General features: G+C 52.3%; 7 protein-coding genes across 7 annotated transcripts; 4 read left to right on the top strand and 3 right to left on the bottom strand.

Annotated features, from left to right (window-relative positions):
• Positions 1-202: 202 nt before the first annotated feature.
• Z520_07688 (uncharacterized protein) lies at positions 203-1,346 on the top strand (the record flags this gene model as incomplete). Its single annotated transcript, XM_016778185.1, has 4 exons — positions 203-466; positions 561-714; positions 817-1,067; positions 1,185-1,346. The coding sequence occupies 4 exons, from the start codon at positions 203-205 to the stop codon at positions 1,344-1,346; spliced, it is 831 nt and encodes a 276-aa protein (XP_016630545.1).
• A 272-nt stretch (positions 1,347-1,618) lies between these two features.
• Positions 1,619-4,120, bottom strand: Z520_07687 (uncharacterized protein; the record flags this gene model as incomplete). The annotated part of the gene is made up of 1 exon (XM_016778184.1): positions 1,619-4,120. One exon carries the CDS (start codon positions 4,118-4,120, stop codon positions 1,619-1,621), a length of 2,502 nt encoding a protein of 833 aa, XP_016630544.1.
• A 329-nt stretch (positions 4,121-4,449) lies between these two features.
• Positions 4,450-5,071, top strand: Z520_07686 (uncharacterized protein; the record flags this gene model as incomplete). The annotated part of the gene is made up of 3 exons (XM_016778183.1): positions 4,450-4,528; positions 4,582-4,811; positions 4,862-5,071. The coding sequence occupies 3 exons, from the start codon at positions 4,450-4,452 to the stop codon at positions 5,069-5,071; spliced, it is 519 nt and encodes a 172-aa protein (XP_016630543.1).
• A 1,021-nt stretch (positions 5,072-6,092) lies between these two features.
• Positions 6,093-7,973, top strand: Z520_07685 (uncharacterized protein; the record flags this gene model as incomplete). The annotated part of the gene is made up of 1 exon (XM_016778182.1): positions 6,093-7,973. The coding sequence occupies one exon, from the start codon at positions 6,093-6,095 to the stop codon at positions 7,971-7,973; it is 1,881 nt and encodes a 626-aa protein (XP_016630542.1).
• A 506-nt stretch (positions 7,974-8,479) lies between these two features.
• Z520_07684 (uncharacterized protein) lies at positions 8,480-9,870 on the top strand (the record flags this gene model as incomplete). The annotated part of the gene is made up of 2 exons (XM_016778181.1): positions 8,480-8,705; positions 8,783-9,870. 2 exons carry the CDS (start codon positions 8,480-8,482, stop codon positions 9,868-9,870), a joined length of 1,314 nt encoding a protein of 437 aa, XP_016630541.1.
• Positions 9,871-10,663: 793 nt separating this feature from the next.
• Z520_07683 (uncharacterized protein) lies at positions 10,664-11,899 on the bottom strand (the record flags this gene model as incomplete). Its single annotated transcript, XM_016778180.1, has 1 exon — positions 10,664-11,899. One exon carries the CDS (start codon positions 11,897-11,899, stop codon positions 10,664-10,666), a length of 1,236 nt encoding a protein of 411 aa, XP_016630540.1.
• Positions 11,900-12,708: 809 nt separating this feature from the next.
• On the bottom strand, positions 12,709-13,655 carry Z520_07682 (uncharacterized protein; the record flags this gene model as incomplete). The annotated part of the gene is made up of 2 exons (XM_016778179.1): positions 12,709-13,233; positions 13,335-13,655. 2 exons carry the CDS (start codon positions 13,653-13,655, stop codon positions 12,709-12,711), a joined length of 846 nt encoding a protein of 281 aa, XP_016630539.1.
• Positions 13,656-14,079: the final 424 nt, after the last annotated feature.

Below are 14,079 nucleotides of genomic sequence, written 5' to 3'. Positions count from 1 at the left end.
AGCCGCTGCTGAATGGTTGTCTGTTTATGGAGACCAACTCTGCGCCTTATGAAGAGGCCCTGCCCTCCCCAGCGAGGCAGGCTGCGTCCATTTGTGTTTCCTATCCCATATCTGCAGGTTTGTGTTGGAAAAACTAAGCAGACATACTTCTACCGGAAAGATTATACTGGTCTCAGCCTCAACCACGCCTTATCCGCCCAAAATGTCCCAGGACAGTCACAGTCCCTTGGTCGGAGACATGAAGTCCATCGCAACGGCAACCAACGCTCAGATTGATTCCTCAGCACGTTCGAGTTACGCCAACGCAGATAACGGAGGGAGCTCTCCTGGCTCCAGCCAGTCAAACGGGAGTATGGACAAGCGCTCGCTGTTCCGTCAACGAGTAGGAATCAAGCCAGAAACCGGTGCGTCTTCCCCCGATGCTGTCCTTCATCTTGAGAAAAACCCTGCAGCAAAGACGCAGAACGTGGATAAACAAACTTCCGCATCGAACCACAGCAATGATAAAGCCCAACAGGCTGGGAAAGAGAATACTGACAATTGAGTTGGTTACAAAAAAGGCGATTTACCCAAACAATTCCTCTTCCGCAACCGAATCGAAAAAGCATACAAGGACCAAACTCGATTTTACTACATCGTCATGTGCGTCTCGCACGGCAATGCTCTGGCTCCAGATCGGCATTGGCGCCACCGTCACCGCCCTTGGGACAACAAGTACGTTCACCCCTCTTGCTTAAATACAGAATTTATGCTTGCGGAGTGCTATTCCTCCCCCTATGGATCTTCACAGACGCTAATCGCCGATTTCACCACAAGATTCGAATGCCGCGAGAATCGCCATCACCCTCCTCGGCGCCATCAACACCGTGATCGCAGGCTTTTTGACATTCCTCAAGAGCCGCAACCAGCCGAACAGGGCGTTGCAGTTCCGAAACGGCCTGCGAGGCGTGTACGAGGATCTGTGGCAGGTTGACGCCGAGATGTTGAGCGGCAAGCCGGACATCGACGTGGATACAAAGGTGGATGATCTGTGGAAGAAGTACAAGGAGGTCACGGCCGAGGCGGAGGTGAGTCTTTGGCATTTCCTATCACACGCGCATATTCCACTTCCTTTCCCCTTTGGGGACCCCTTTTTCCGACACCAGAAGGACTGACCAGTGCTCTTTCTTTCTTTTCAACTCTAGGCAAATTATCCGGATCTATGGGTCAGTCTGGGCAAATTGATCAAACCCGCCGACGCCGACAAGCACCCGAGCACGCAGTTGAAAGACGCGTCGCCCAAGGAGGACGGCGAGGAGGAGAAGAAGTCCTCGAGCGAGGTTGTGATGCCCAAGACAAGGGCCTAAGCAATGGACCATCGTGAATGGAGATTGGCTGCATTTGTTGAGAAACCTAGATAATAACTGGAAAGTTGTGATATACGGGGACGAGGGCTTGGATACATCGTATGAAGCCAGGCGAGTCATAGATCCTCTGTTTGGCGCGGTACTCCACTGTATTTCTGGAAAAGAAAATCGGTCTCATACCCGTCGCTGTCCAACCATATAACGGATCCTAGCACTCATCCGACAAGCTCATGTCAAGAACAAGTCTGTCTAGACACTGGACCCTCCACTCCTCAGTTCAATGGATGTTCCAACATCGCTTGACTCTCTTGTGCAATGACAGGATGGTACTCGCCCTTCTGAAACAACAGATCGTCGTCCACATCGACCGAGCGATCAATCTTGAAATACCTGATCTCCCACTCTTCATCAATGACATCGCCAAAACTTTCCAACTCGGCCCAGAGGTCTGGATAAGCCTTCTTTGCCCACTTCTCCACCTCATCCTTGCGATACTGCCAAGGTATTGCGTTATAAAATGTGCCAATGGTGACTGCGTCAGGCGGCTCGCCTATATCGCGTTCCATCACCTCAATCAATTCCACGACATTTTCGAATTCGGACTGTCCAGCAAGGGCGCCAATATAGGCATCATAGACTTCTTTTGTGATGACGAGGTCGAAGCTCTGCATCAACGCCATAATGCGTCTTGCCTCGTGTCCGCCCTGTGGTATCCACCTCTCACACGCCCGCAGAGCAAGGATAAAAGAACTCAATGTAGGCCCCTCGCGCGATTCCATGATTTTCCAAAAATGGTCGATGATCGCGACGAATGGTTGTTGACACTCCGTGTATGCTGCCATGAGACCATTGTGGATGCGTGTAGTCTGCTCGACTTCCAAATCCAATTTGAGCATGTTGTAGACCATCTGCAAGCCATCGATATCTTTACATTTGGCAATACCCTCAAAGCATTTTGCGTATGCCTCAGGCGTGGGACGAGCTTCGACATCTTCACGCTGCCGCATATGGCCAAAAACGAGGCAAGCCAAGTCAGGACGACTTCGATCGAAGAACGACTGCATCAAGGTAATGCGGTCTCGTACCGGTGCTTCAGGGAACGCATGACGGAACAGTTCATAGGCATTGTAGGCGCGTTGATCCTTAACAGTCGAGTCGATGATGAATTGACGGAAGACCGCTGCTATTCGAGCTCGGTCATCCATGGGGTAGGAGTCGACCCTATGGCGGAGCAGACCCGTCGCTTCTTCTAATTCGTCTTTTTGAAGGAAGACGTGGCACAGACCCGCGATAGCTTCAGCCTCCAGCTCGGCCCCACTTTCGAGGAGATGGTCGACGACTTGCATGAGGTGGATGTATTCAGGATCCGCAGAAAAGGACAACGCAGCAATGTAGTGGTTCAAAATGGGTACGTCCGACCTGTCGACTGGTATATCTTCTCTGGAGAGGAGCTCGTATGCCTGGGCTGCAGCTGCACGATCTCCGCGCTTCAGTTCGTAATTTAACTGCAAGGCTCGAGTTCGAGCATCCGGATGAAGGCCAAGAGATTCGGCCAGGTCCAGGTAGCGTGTGGCCGTCTCAGGGTTATTTTGCGAATAGGCGTACTCGATAACACGATTCAAGCTTTTCATAGATACTGCGTCAGTGACCCCCCGTTCCAAGAGCTGTTGAATCATTTGCCGTATGTGATTGACATCTGGATCGTGCGTGGCATGCCAGAGAAGTAAAGTCCCTGCCATATCGCCTGAATCGGTCCGCTGCTGCAGTTGGTGCACCGCTTTTGCGCCCCATTCCAGTTCTCCATTCTGCATCGCACAGTCCACAACTTTGACTAATGTCGGCGTTGTCGGCACCTGGCCTTCCGCTAAAGGCAAGGAGAAGACCTTTTTCAAAGTAGAGATCTCGTCATGCTGCGCAAAATAAGTAATCAATATTTCTTGAGAGACAGCATCTAGAGGCCCGACGGTTTTCTGCACCTCTTGAATGAGCTTCCAAAACTCTGGCATTCGCCCTTCATTCGCCAAACCTCGCAAAACAGCAATCCACAGTGGGAAGCTGGCTGTCTCGGAGCTGTTGGGAGATTTGCGAAGGAGTTCCAGAGCGTCCTGAGCTGATCCTGTTTTGGAAAGCACGGTAATGTAGGTCAACAATAGTGAACCTTGAGCCCGGTGATGTCCATGCGGTTGGACAGGGATCTTGAGATCCTCTGCAGCCCCCGGCCGATCTTTGAGTGCATCGAAGACCAATGTTGCTAGAATACGGGCATCCGTCCGAAATCGATCATGACCTGTAGCAGATGCTAATGCCAGCAAGATATTGTCAAGATCCTCTTCTGACAGGCTTGTCTTGGTATCCTCTTTCAAAATGTGCCCGCGCTCTTGTAAATGCTTGAAAGCCTCAGTGGCCAGGAATACCTCATTTCTCGTTAGGCGACGGGGCGTCTCAATTCGTGAAGTGAAGAGGAACCTGAGAGCATCGGCGATCTCGCTATCTGGAGGAAATCGAGACTGGCTCCTTCTCGCCCTAACGAGATCAACCAACTTGCTCAGCGCAAGTTCGATGTTGGCGGGCGTGGCTCTAGCATCCTGGAAGCCTTGTCGAGCACCACCAAAGTTCAGACCGAAGAGATGACGCCTTTGGTGGAGTTGGTAGGAGGTGCGGGTGTACTGAGAAAGTGTTCTCCTTCCAACGACCCTTTGACAGTCTCGAATGGCATATGGTTTATTGGCGAGAATTGCGCGAAACACGCTCCGGGTCAAATGTGAAAACTTCATGGCAAATGCTTCGTAGACCCGTTGCGATGGTGCTTTAGATGTTGGAACATGCGAGAAACATGGTTGACAGGGAGAAAGAAGGGAGAAAGGTGCAGATGCCAGCTAGAGAAAATCGTGGTGGCATGATGGCATGATGTGTTACTCTGTCATTGTATGCAGGTGGCTCGATGGTTTGCCGCAACTGAAATGCGGAGAATCGGCGCACCTTCCTTACGTTTTCCTTTACACGCTGAGCTACGGAAAATGCAATCTTCCAATGCTTCATCCTCGTCCTGATCTCAGCAGGTTCATTCGCGCCAGTAGATTTCTCCGTCAAAGTCGATTGAAACATGTCGGCTCAGCTCAGCTCCAGCCTGGGGCTGCAGCTGGGTCGCGCAAGCAGATCTATAGCGTCGTCTCCCCTGGACCGTATGTCTTCTCTTCGACAATGACGGAAAGGCCCATTCACTAACGTTGCGCAGAGACCTTCAAACGCGCAGCCGGAATGACAGTCAGGGAAGCAGAACGGAGAGCAGCAGTGGCACAGGAAAATCAAGCCATCGCACGACAGCTTACGCGACCTTGGAAAGCAGGCGATGTGTACGCCCCTCACGATCTAAGTGGTGCTGAAGCTCGCAAGTGGAGGGTCAAACATCGACCTACGACCGACGCCTTTGACGCACTGTCTGTCAACCCCCTTAGCCTGTACAAAGTGAGCTCAAACCTCAAGAACGTCTTATACGCATGCTAATCCTCCTCTAGAACTTCTCGGTAATGTCTGAGTATATGACCGAAATGGGTCGGATCCGACATTCGAACTCCACGGGCCTCCGACCGGTCAATCAACGGAAGATTGCAAAGGCCATCCGAAGGGCGATAGCATTGGGTCTGATGCCAAGTATCCACAAGCATCCGGAAATCATAAAGGAAGAAATGCAGGGAAGAATGCTGAACACTGGGCGAGTGCGGTGAAGGAGGCTCTCGTGATTTGCCAAGGAATGCCAAAAGGTCCAGGATTTTAACAATACTGATGCCACGGCCGTTAGCAAAAAGTTCGAAATACCAGTGCGGGTTGAACCTATCACCTCGAAGACCTGTGGACTCACCTGGGAAAGAGATTCTGCATACGCCAACTTTACAGAGAGTCTGGCCCTTAATGTATGTTGGTCAAGAGACTCCAACATCAAGGATCCAAATGATGGCCTGCGATCTGTCCAGAAAACCAAAAACCTGATCCCGCACGCCACCCTAGCCGGTACTAGGAAAAGAGGTACGAGGAGGAGAAACACCGTCACCTTCCCAGGGATCGGGCATTTTTTCCGCAGCCAACTTGCTCCATCGTGCCATGATTTACTCTCCAGATATGCCGTGGGATTGAGTGGCATACTGGGCGAGATGGCGGAAAGTCTCTAATATTCCAACGGGTGCCGCAACTTAATCGGTCTTACGCCTTTTATCCATCTCCCTCGAAGGGTGCGTTGGTGGGACCTGGACTAGCACTTTTCGACAATTGTCAGTCTAGCTTGGCAATTCTGAATAAAAATCCAACGATTCAATTGATATGCGAGTGATTTGGATCAAAGTGGATGCGGTGTGGCAGAAAAAGAGCTGGAGTTCGAGATGAGGAGATGGACGTCCTCTCTGTACTTATTTGTCTAAATATCAAATCCATTGAGATTCAGTATCTTCAACGGTTCCACATCTTGTGAGCGTTGTACATGCTCAGTGACGCAGGATGTGGGATCGGGAACTGAAAAAGCAAGTGTTCTATCATCGTATTTGATCTTCCATGCGTATTGTCTCAACGCCAGGATCGGAAATCCTTGCAGCTTGTGGCCTCGCAGCCTTGCAGCCTCGCCAGCCTCGCCCAAACCAGAAGTCTATTTGTGTGCCTCGACCTGCAGTACCTATTGTTACCTCCCCACATCCCAACTCAAATAAAGCTATCCAAAGTACTCGGGTCCGTTTCTGCGACACCTCTACATGAAATAAGATGTCCATAAGCGCCGAAGGCATCTATGCCGCACTTCCGTCCACATCCAGAGGCTTGCCAACCCCTCTAAGCTCAGACTCCAAGGGCGAGCGCATTGCGTACGCTGCGAACAAGTCCATATTTCTTCGATCCATCGACAATCCTGCTATTTCCACTCAGTATACCCAACACACAACCACCACCACCGTTGCGAGATTTGCCCCTTCTGGCTTTTATTGTGCCTCTGGCGATGCCTCAGGAGTTGTTCGGGTCTGGGACTGCTCACCCAATGGATCAGGAGCGACGAAGGGGGAGTACGCCATCATATCAGGCCGGATCAACGACATCGCGTGGGATGGTGACAGCCAGCGCATTATAGCAGTAGGAGATGGAAAACAACGTTATGGACACTGCGTGACGGCGGACTCAGGCAACACAGTAGGGGAGATAAGCGGACACTCTGCACAGGTCAATGCTGTCAGCATAAGACAACAAAGACCCCTGCGAGCAGCGACAGGAGGTGATGATAAGAACTTGGTCTTCTATCATGGGGCTCCATTCAAATTCAATGGCATCCCTGGTCGAGGAAACCACACAAATTTCATCTACGGAGTGGCCTTCTCACCCGACGGCAATCACTTGCTCAGTGTCGGCGGGGACAAGAAGATCTATCTATATGACGGTAAAACTGGGGAGGTGAAGACTGAGATTGCGGACAGCGCAGAAGGCCACAATGGCAGCATTTTTGGAGTCTCCTGGTCCAAAGATTCGACGCACTTTGTGACAAGTTCCGGAGACCGGACTGTCAAGACCTGGGATGTGGAAGCTGGGAAAGTCACCCATACCTGGAGTTTTGGCGATGCTATGGCTGTTTCAGATCAGCAAGTCGGCGTCGTATGGCCGGGGGGCAGGTCAGATGGACTGATTATATCTCTATCCCTCAGCGGCGACCTCAACTACTTAAACAGCGGCTCAGGCAAACCTACCAAAATTGTTTCAGGTCATCAGAAGAACATCACTGCGCTTACGTCTTCCGGAGATGGTGAGAATGCAACCTTGTGGACTGGCAGTTACGAGGGCCGATTGTGCTCTTGGGATGCTGCAAAAGGTACGGCGGAGACAATCGAAGGGGATGGACCAACCAACATCATTTCGGGACTTGCTGCTGCGCCCTCTGGGAAGCACCCTCAAGTCTTTAGTGTCAGCTGGGATGACACCTTGAGAACCGTCGATGCCGGAGCAAAGACATTCACGGGGAAATCGACCAAATTGTCGTCGCAGCCAAAGGCTTTGACTTGCACGACGGATTCTCTGGTTGTGGTAGCTCAACTAGAAAGTGTCATTGTCTACAGAGATGGAGAAGAAGACGGCGAGCTGCCCTTGAAATCAACGCCCACATCTCTTGCATCTCATGGTAGCACTGTCGCGATCGGTTCTCAGGATTCCAGCCTTCGCCTATTCTCAGTTGTGCCAGGAAAAGCGCCCAAGCAGATCGCGTTTGTCGAACAGGTTTCTGCTCATCCACTCACGGCTATATCATTTTCACATGATGGGTCGATGGTGGCAGCCGGTTCCGCTGCAGGGAAAATCTACGTCTACAAGATCAGCACTGGAATCACAGGTCTGGTTACCGGGACCTCCTCGCTCGAGCTTGTGACCGATCGGTGGAGTGCCCATACGGCGAAGATCACCTGTATCGCCTGGAATCCGGAAGGTACAGGAGCGGCTTCTGGCAGCTTAGATACTAATATCTTTGCCTGGAGTCTGAAGGAACCTGGAAAAAGGGTAAAGGAGACGAACGTACATAAAGAAGGGGTGAATGGTCTTGTCTGGCTCGGAGACACCGTGTACAGTACAGGAGCAGATGCCACGGTCAAGAAATGGAAGATCAAGATAGCTTAGATGGATGCATAGACGTTACGAGGCACATGGCGTTACGAGTTGATGAGGACTCAGCATGTCTCCTGGATGAGACAGCCTGATGCAGCGAGGACGAGGCTGCGGCGACTTCACGCCGACGAGGCCAGAGAGCGAAGTGATAACATCAATAGCATGCACTTATCCTGAAAGATTCTTTATGTCTGACTTGTAGCAACTCAGACAAGACATTCCTCCAGTGGATGTGGTTCGGACCCCAGACTTGACTTTCAGGGTGGGAGGTCGGTACAACCACAAGCCTCGCCGGTGTCACTGCTCCGCAAACTTTCCCTCACCACCTCATCAAACTGCGACTCGGACTACAAATGCCAGGTATCCAATAAATAATAAATTCCTTCATCTTCACGCCATCACAAAAGAAACTTTTTGCCGAGACGTGCAATGCACTGGTTCTCTGTATGAACAAAGTCCTGTTCCGTGCCGCGCTGCGCATGCGCGCTCCTTAAACCACCAGCGCTCTTTGGCCCAGCATGGCTTCGTTCGACGAGACATTCAACCCCGCCGCTCTTACACGGTCGGATACGATCACTTCTACAACCAGTACAGCAAAGCCTCCTCCGGGCTCTGCGTCGAAGCAACCGAGAGCGGCCCAAAGCTATCCTCGGATTGACCTGGAACCTCTGTACACTGAACTCAAGTCGCTAATCGGTCACAACTGGGACACATATTTCGACGCTATAACCAGGTTTATAAGAGGTGAGATGGGCTCCAGGTGTCCTTACTCGTAGTGGTCTTTAGGCAATGGATCACGGAGGCTGACCTCCCATTCGCAGGTGAACTCAATGCACGAGAATTCGGCGACCTTTGCGATGTTTTTATCTACGCGACCCCTCAGACCGAACATGCCCACAACTCTCTAATATTAGCCATACTATGTAACACAGGCAAAGATCCCCCTGAGCCTGGGCTTGCAGCATGGGTCAGTGCAACAACAGACAAGTCGGCACTGACGTCCGGCACAAAACCCGCAGCTACCAGCGATGCGAGCGAACAGCGACTCAAGGCCGAAGTGATGGCCCTACCCGCCCGGGACCGACGACGCATTAAAGCAGTTGCGAACGACAAGGCAGACGAGGAGGCCGCAGCTCGGAGGAACCCATATGAAGACCTTTATCTGGCTGGCAGGATCAAGGCACCAGAGACCACTGCAAATGCAGGTGCAGGAGGACTGACCAAGACCAACTGGGATTTGGAGATTAGGAAAAGATATTTGCAACCACTTTTCGCAGAGACGCTCGAGTTTCCAGATACAGCGACGATACATTCTCGGATTGTGCCCATTTGTTATGAAGAGTCCATTGCGCAAGGTTGCTCAATACAGTGCGCTGAGCTGGTCGGGATCGCAGCGGAGACATATCTAAAAGGTGTGCTGGCCGAGGTCATGAATCGAACACGGTCCAATGGCCCAAGGTATGAACACAGCGCGGGCGGAACCATCTTGACGAGCTCATACAAGAAGAAAATAGACCGAGAGGAAGAGGAGATCAAGGCCGGAAAGCTACGAAGGACTCGTGATGACGACCTGTTACCGGCTGAAGCTCAGGCCGCATATGCGAGGCGTCCCCTCGGCATGGCGGATCTACAACTTACCGCTCAGGTCGGTCCCTTACCTTGGAATGCAATGCCTTCTATTGGATATACCGTGAGCAACGCTTCCGCCGGTTATGATCATGATCAATGGCTCATGGAGCAAGAGCAAGCGGCTGCGGCTGCAGCTGCGACGACAAATGGACATGTTACTTCAGCCGAGGATAATATGGATGTCGACAGTACCGACAACTATGGCTGGGAAGGTGCTGGGCCACAGGACAGAACGGGTCTGGATTCTGTCCTTGCTGATTGTCTGGCCATTCGTGTGTAGGAGACACAGCAACCTCAAGAGCAGGAGCAAGAGAAACCAAAGACGGTGGATGTGAGCGACGATGACGAGCCCAGGGAGAGTGAAGTGCCACAGGTCAACACTACACAAGGTTTGGCCGGTGAACGCCATGGACGTCTAAGGGCCGCGGTTCAAAGAGTCAAACAATTCCTGGCCACGTCTCGCAAGAGGAAAGCAAAGAAGAACCGCCATTCTGAGATGTGAAGTTATGCCACCCAAGGTCATGCGACAGGTCCTATACCTGGAGCCGACCAGGTCAGGCAGAGCGGTGGCAGGCTCATCAAAGAGTCTTGTGACGTTAACAACGATGCTTTGGGGATATCAAGTCGTGATTCGAGGACGGGACTGCGACCGCACGGCGTTATGCTCTGGTGTTCTAGCCGTGGCGAAAATGCCCTTGGTCCACTACTGCCAAACGGACTGGAAGGGCAATGGAAATGGGATTGGGAATGATGGGGACGAAATTTCATGATACCCCCCGGCGAACTGGCTGCCACTGAGAAAGCAGGATTCGAGAAAAGGAATGAAGAACGACTTCACGTCTATTACGCCTAGGACGAAAGATTGGCTGTCTCCGAGCAGTTTGATAAGTTCCAAAGTGACTACATATGTTTATGAGGACCGACCCATTCAAACTCCAGCTTTCCGCTTTTTTGCCCTTTGTTCAAGCAATCCTTACTGGGCAAAGCGAGGAGTGATTCCATGAGACACATTTCGACTCGAATGTACTCTGTACAGTTGTATTTCGAAAACCACATAAACATCAGGACCATTCTTACAACTCATCCTTGACCCCTTGACTTGTCTGCGCCTTGTCCGGCTTTCCTACCGAGTCCTTGACCATCAACGCCAGTATGTCGACCAGGAGATCACTAGCCGCGACACTGGTCACCTCTGCGGCCGTATCATATGGCGGGCTGACCTCGACGACATCGGCGCCGACCAACCTCACGCCTTCCAGGCCTTTGATGAACCTCTTGACCTCGCGGGTCGTCCAGCCTCCTGACTCGGGCGTGCCCGTGGCGGGCGCGATGCTCGGGTCCAAGACGTCGATGTCGATGCTGAGGTAGACGGGCTTGTCCGTGCCGACGATGCGGCGCACCCGGTCGGTGATCCCTTGCATGCCCCGGGGGTCCTCGTCAATCTCGTGCGCCTCGATCATCTCAAAGCCCACCACCTCCTTGTCCGTGACGTAGTCCTTGGGCGAGAACAGTTTCGTGCGCAGCCCGCCGTGCACGCTGCTTCCCTTAGCGATGCACCCTTCCCGCGCGGCGTGCCAGAAGAAAGTCCCGTGCGTGATGGCGCTCTGCTCCGACACGATCCCCGTGTACCCCGCGTAGGGGTCCCATGTGTCCAGGTGGGAGTCGAGGTGGATGACCGAGATCGGGCCGTAGACCTCTTTGAGCGAGCGCAGGATTGGGAGGACGATCGAGTGATCGCCCCCGAGAGACAGGACCCGAGGATGCTGCCATGTTCTGCCCTGAAGTGGTTTGGTCGATGCTGAGGAGGAGGAAGTGTTGTGGAACAAGATCTGCCGGTAACCCTGCTCCATCTGGCGGAAAGCATGCTGGGCGTCAAAGGGCGTGAGAGGAATGTCTCCGCAGTCGACGATGTTCAGCCCTCCTTCCGTCAATGGGTCGATGCCCCATACTGTGTTGTAACTCCTGCCTTTCTTCTCCCTGGAGCTCGCGGCACGAATCCCTCTGGGCCCAAAGCGTGCGCCGGGGCGATACGATGTAGATGTGTCGTAGGGGAAACCTACGATGGCAATGTCCAGGTCAGTTCCGTGGCGGGAGGAAAAACACCGCTCCCACGGCAAGTGGGCGAAGGTGACGGGCTGAGAGAAAGGGAGGTCCTTGTCGAGGTCCTCGAGGGGATAGGGGTAGTTGGGCCCAACTGAGAAGGAGAGTGGCGCTTCTGAGGCATCATCGTGAGAATGAGCGTGAGAGTTAAATGCAAGGGAGGTGAGAAGCACGAAGTGCGTCAGAGTGAGGCCGGTTCTTCTCGCCATTGTAGTCGCCTGTGGGTGGTCAGTGTCGTTGGTTTGTTGGCCTTCACGGCCACTTCAAACTTCCTGAGTGCGCCCCGTATGCAATCAGGGCTATTGTTTCTTCCTATCGGGATAACACCGTCCTGGACCACCTGTGCTGTTGAAAGATAACTGCTTGCGGCATACTCTGGACCTTGGGAATACTTCCCTATATAAGTCGAACAAGCTCCTCCCACGCGCCACAACACACCAGGCCCAGCTTTATATTCAACACACATCGCTCCCGCGGGAAAACTGTGTCAATCACCTGTCCGTCCCGGTACAAGAAGCAAGCATGTACTCTCACATAGACGGACAAGTCCTTGATACGAATCGGCCACGCGCCACAGACATGCAGCTGGCATCTCCGTTCCCCACGTTGACGCGCGCCAGGCGAGGATCCCTGTGGAGCTGCGACGTTGCTGTATGGAGAACAGTCGTTTTAGCTGGATCGGAAGAAGCTGGCCGTTGCTAGTGTTGCTGCACGCCAGTTGCAAAGTGTTGTAGATACTAAGTATGTGTGGAGGGCAATTGGGTATGGAGGGAGAAAGGTAGTATATGGTGGTGGACAAGTCCGATTAATTCCGGTCCAAGGAGCTCCGGGGCAGAGACAGCAGAGTAGCTGTTTATCCAACGTTTAACTTTTGTCTTACCGTGTCGAACATTGTGGCTGAACCGTGATAGCACATGCCCGATCTACATTCTTGAACCGTCCGGAGCCATTCTCTCTCATGTGCCGGAAACGCCGTCTAGGTCCGAGAAAGGAGTTCAGGAAGGACTGAGCCATGACTTCAGTTGAATACCACCGTTTTATGCCCGTTCAAAAACACTCTTTTTTCTGACCACCATTTGACTGCCGCAGCTAAAACCTGACTCTCCACATTACTCCCTTCGTCGACGAGTTCTTTGGGTGTCATGCTGTGATCCACCCTCGTGACCCTCTGCTCAATGATCGGGCCTTCGTCTAGGTCGGCGGTGACAAAATGAGCCGTGGCTCCGATGATCTTGACGCCTCTGTCAAAGGCCTGGTGGTATGGCTTGGCACCTTTGAACGAAGGCAAGAAGCTGTGATGGATATTGATGATTTTGCCAGACATGGCTTCACAGAGTGTTGGTGAGAGTACCTGCATATACCGCGCCAGCACTATCAAGTCGATGTGGTGTTCTTTAATGAGCTCCAAAATGCGAGCTTCCTGTTCCGCCTTGGTGTCCTTGGTGACAGGCAGATGATGGAAAGCAATGTTGTAACTGTTGGCTAGCGGCTCGAAGTCCTGGTGATTCGACACAATCAATGGCACGTCGATAGCCAATTGTCCCTACAAATATTGGTCAGTCTTGGACTAGTGTTGCGGAACCCGATAACATCGACATCTCCAAAGAGGGGCAACATTCTCTTTGCAGAAGGAGGGAGGCTTACAGTCTTTTGACGAAAAAGGAGATCGTTCAAGCAGTGGCCGATCTTGGAGACCATGATCAAAACCTTTGGCTTGTCCGCCACGGGTCTTAGGTCATAGTTCATTTTTATATCGTTCGCTAGCTCATCGAACGAAGGTATCAAGAATTTTGTTTCGTCGACTGGGCCAAAATGGACTCTCATGAAGAATTTCTCTGAAGCCCGGTCACTAAATTGTTGCAAATCGAGGATGTTGAGGTTGTTCCTAGCAAAGATTCCGGTGACAGCGTGAATTATGCCCGGTTTATCCGGACATGACAGGGTTAGAATGTGGTCGTTGGCCATCTTTGCGAGGCTGGCGGAGTCCTGAATCGCAGCGGTGGAAAATAGAAGCCTGGCTAATGGCAGGGATTTGGATTTCTCTGGCGCAGACCGTACCAGCGAGGATGGTTGTACTATCAGTCTCCGACTTGCAAGCCTTGCTCCGCTCAATATGGGAAGCATCTGCCTCAACCGTACACTGGAGAATTATCAGCTCGCGTGACGCGACTCATCGCCGAAAATTTTGCCAATATCAAAGTGCACTTGATGGAGAATCGCTCTGCCGGACTGGATGTCCATCAGGCTACGGTGAAGTTCATCTCCCTATATCGCTCGATCAGCCAGGCGCAGCTAGGCACCCGGCCCCGTTCAGCTCCACTTCTGGACACCGAAAGGTTTCCATCTTAACGTCGCGCAGGGGCGATGAACAGCCCTGCGATGGCCGTGT

This window comes from Fonsecaea multimorphosa (genome assembly GCF_000836435.1).
Source record: "Fonsecaea multimorphosa CBS 102226 unplaced genomic scaffold supercont1.16, whole genome shotgun sequence".
NCBI classification, from domain to species: Eukaryota; Fungi; Ascomycota; class Eurotiomycetes; order Chaetothyriales; family Herpotrichiellaceae; genus Fonsecaea; species Fonsecaea multimorphosa.
The sequence above is the reverse complement of the archived record's forward strand: the minus strand, read 5'-3'. Positions and strand labels throughout refer to the sequence as shown.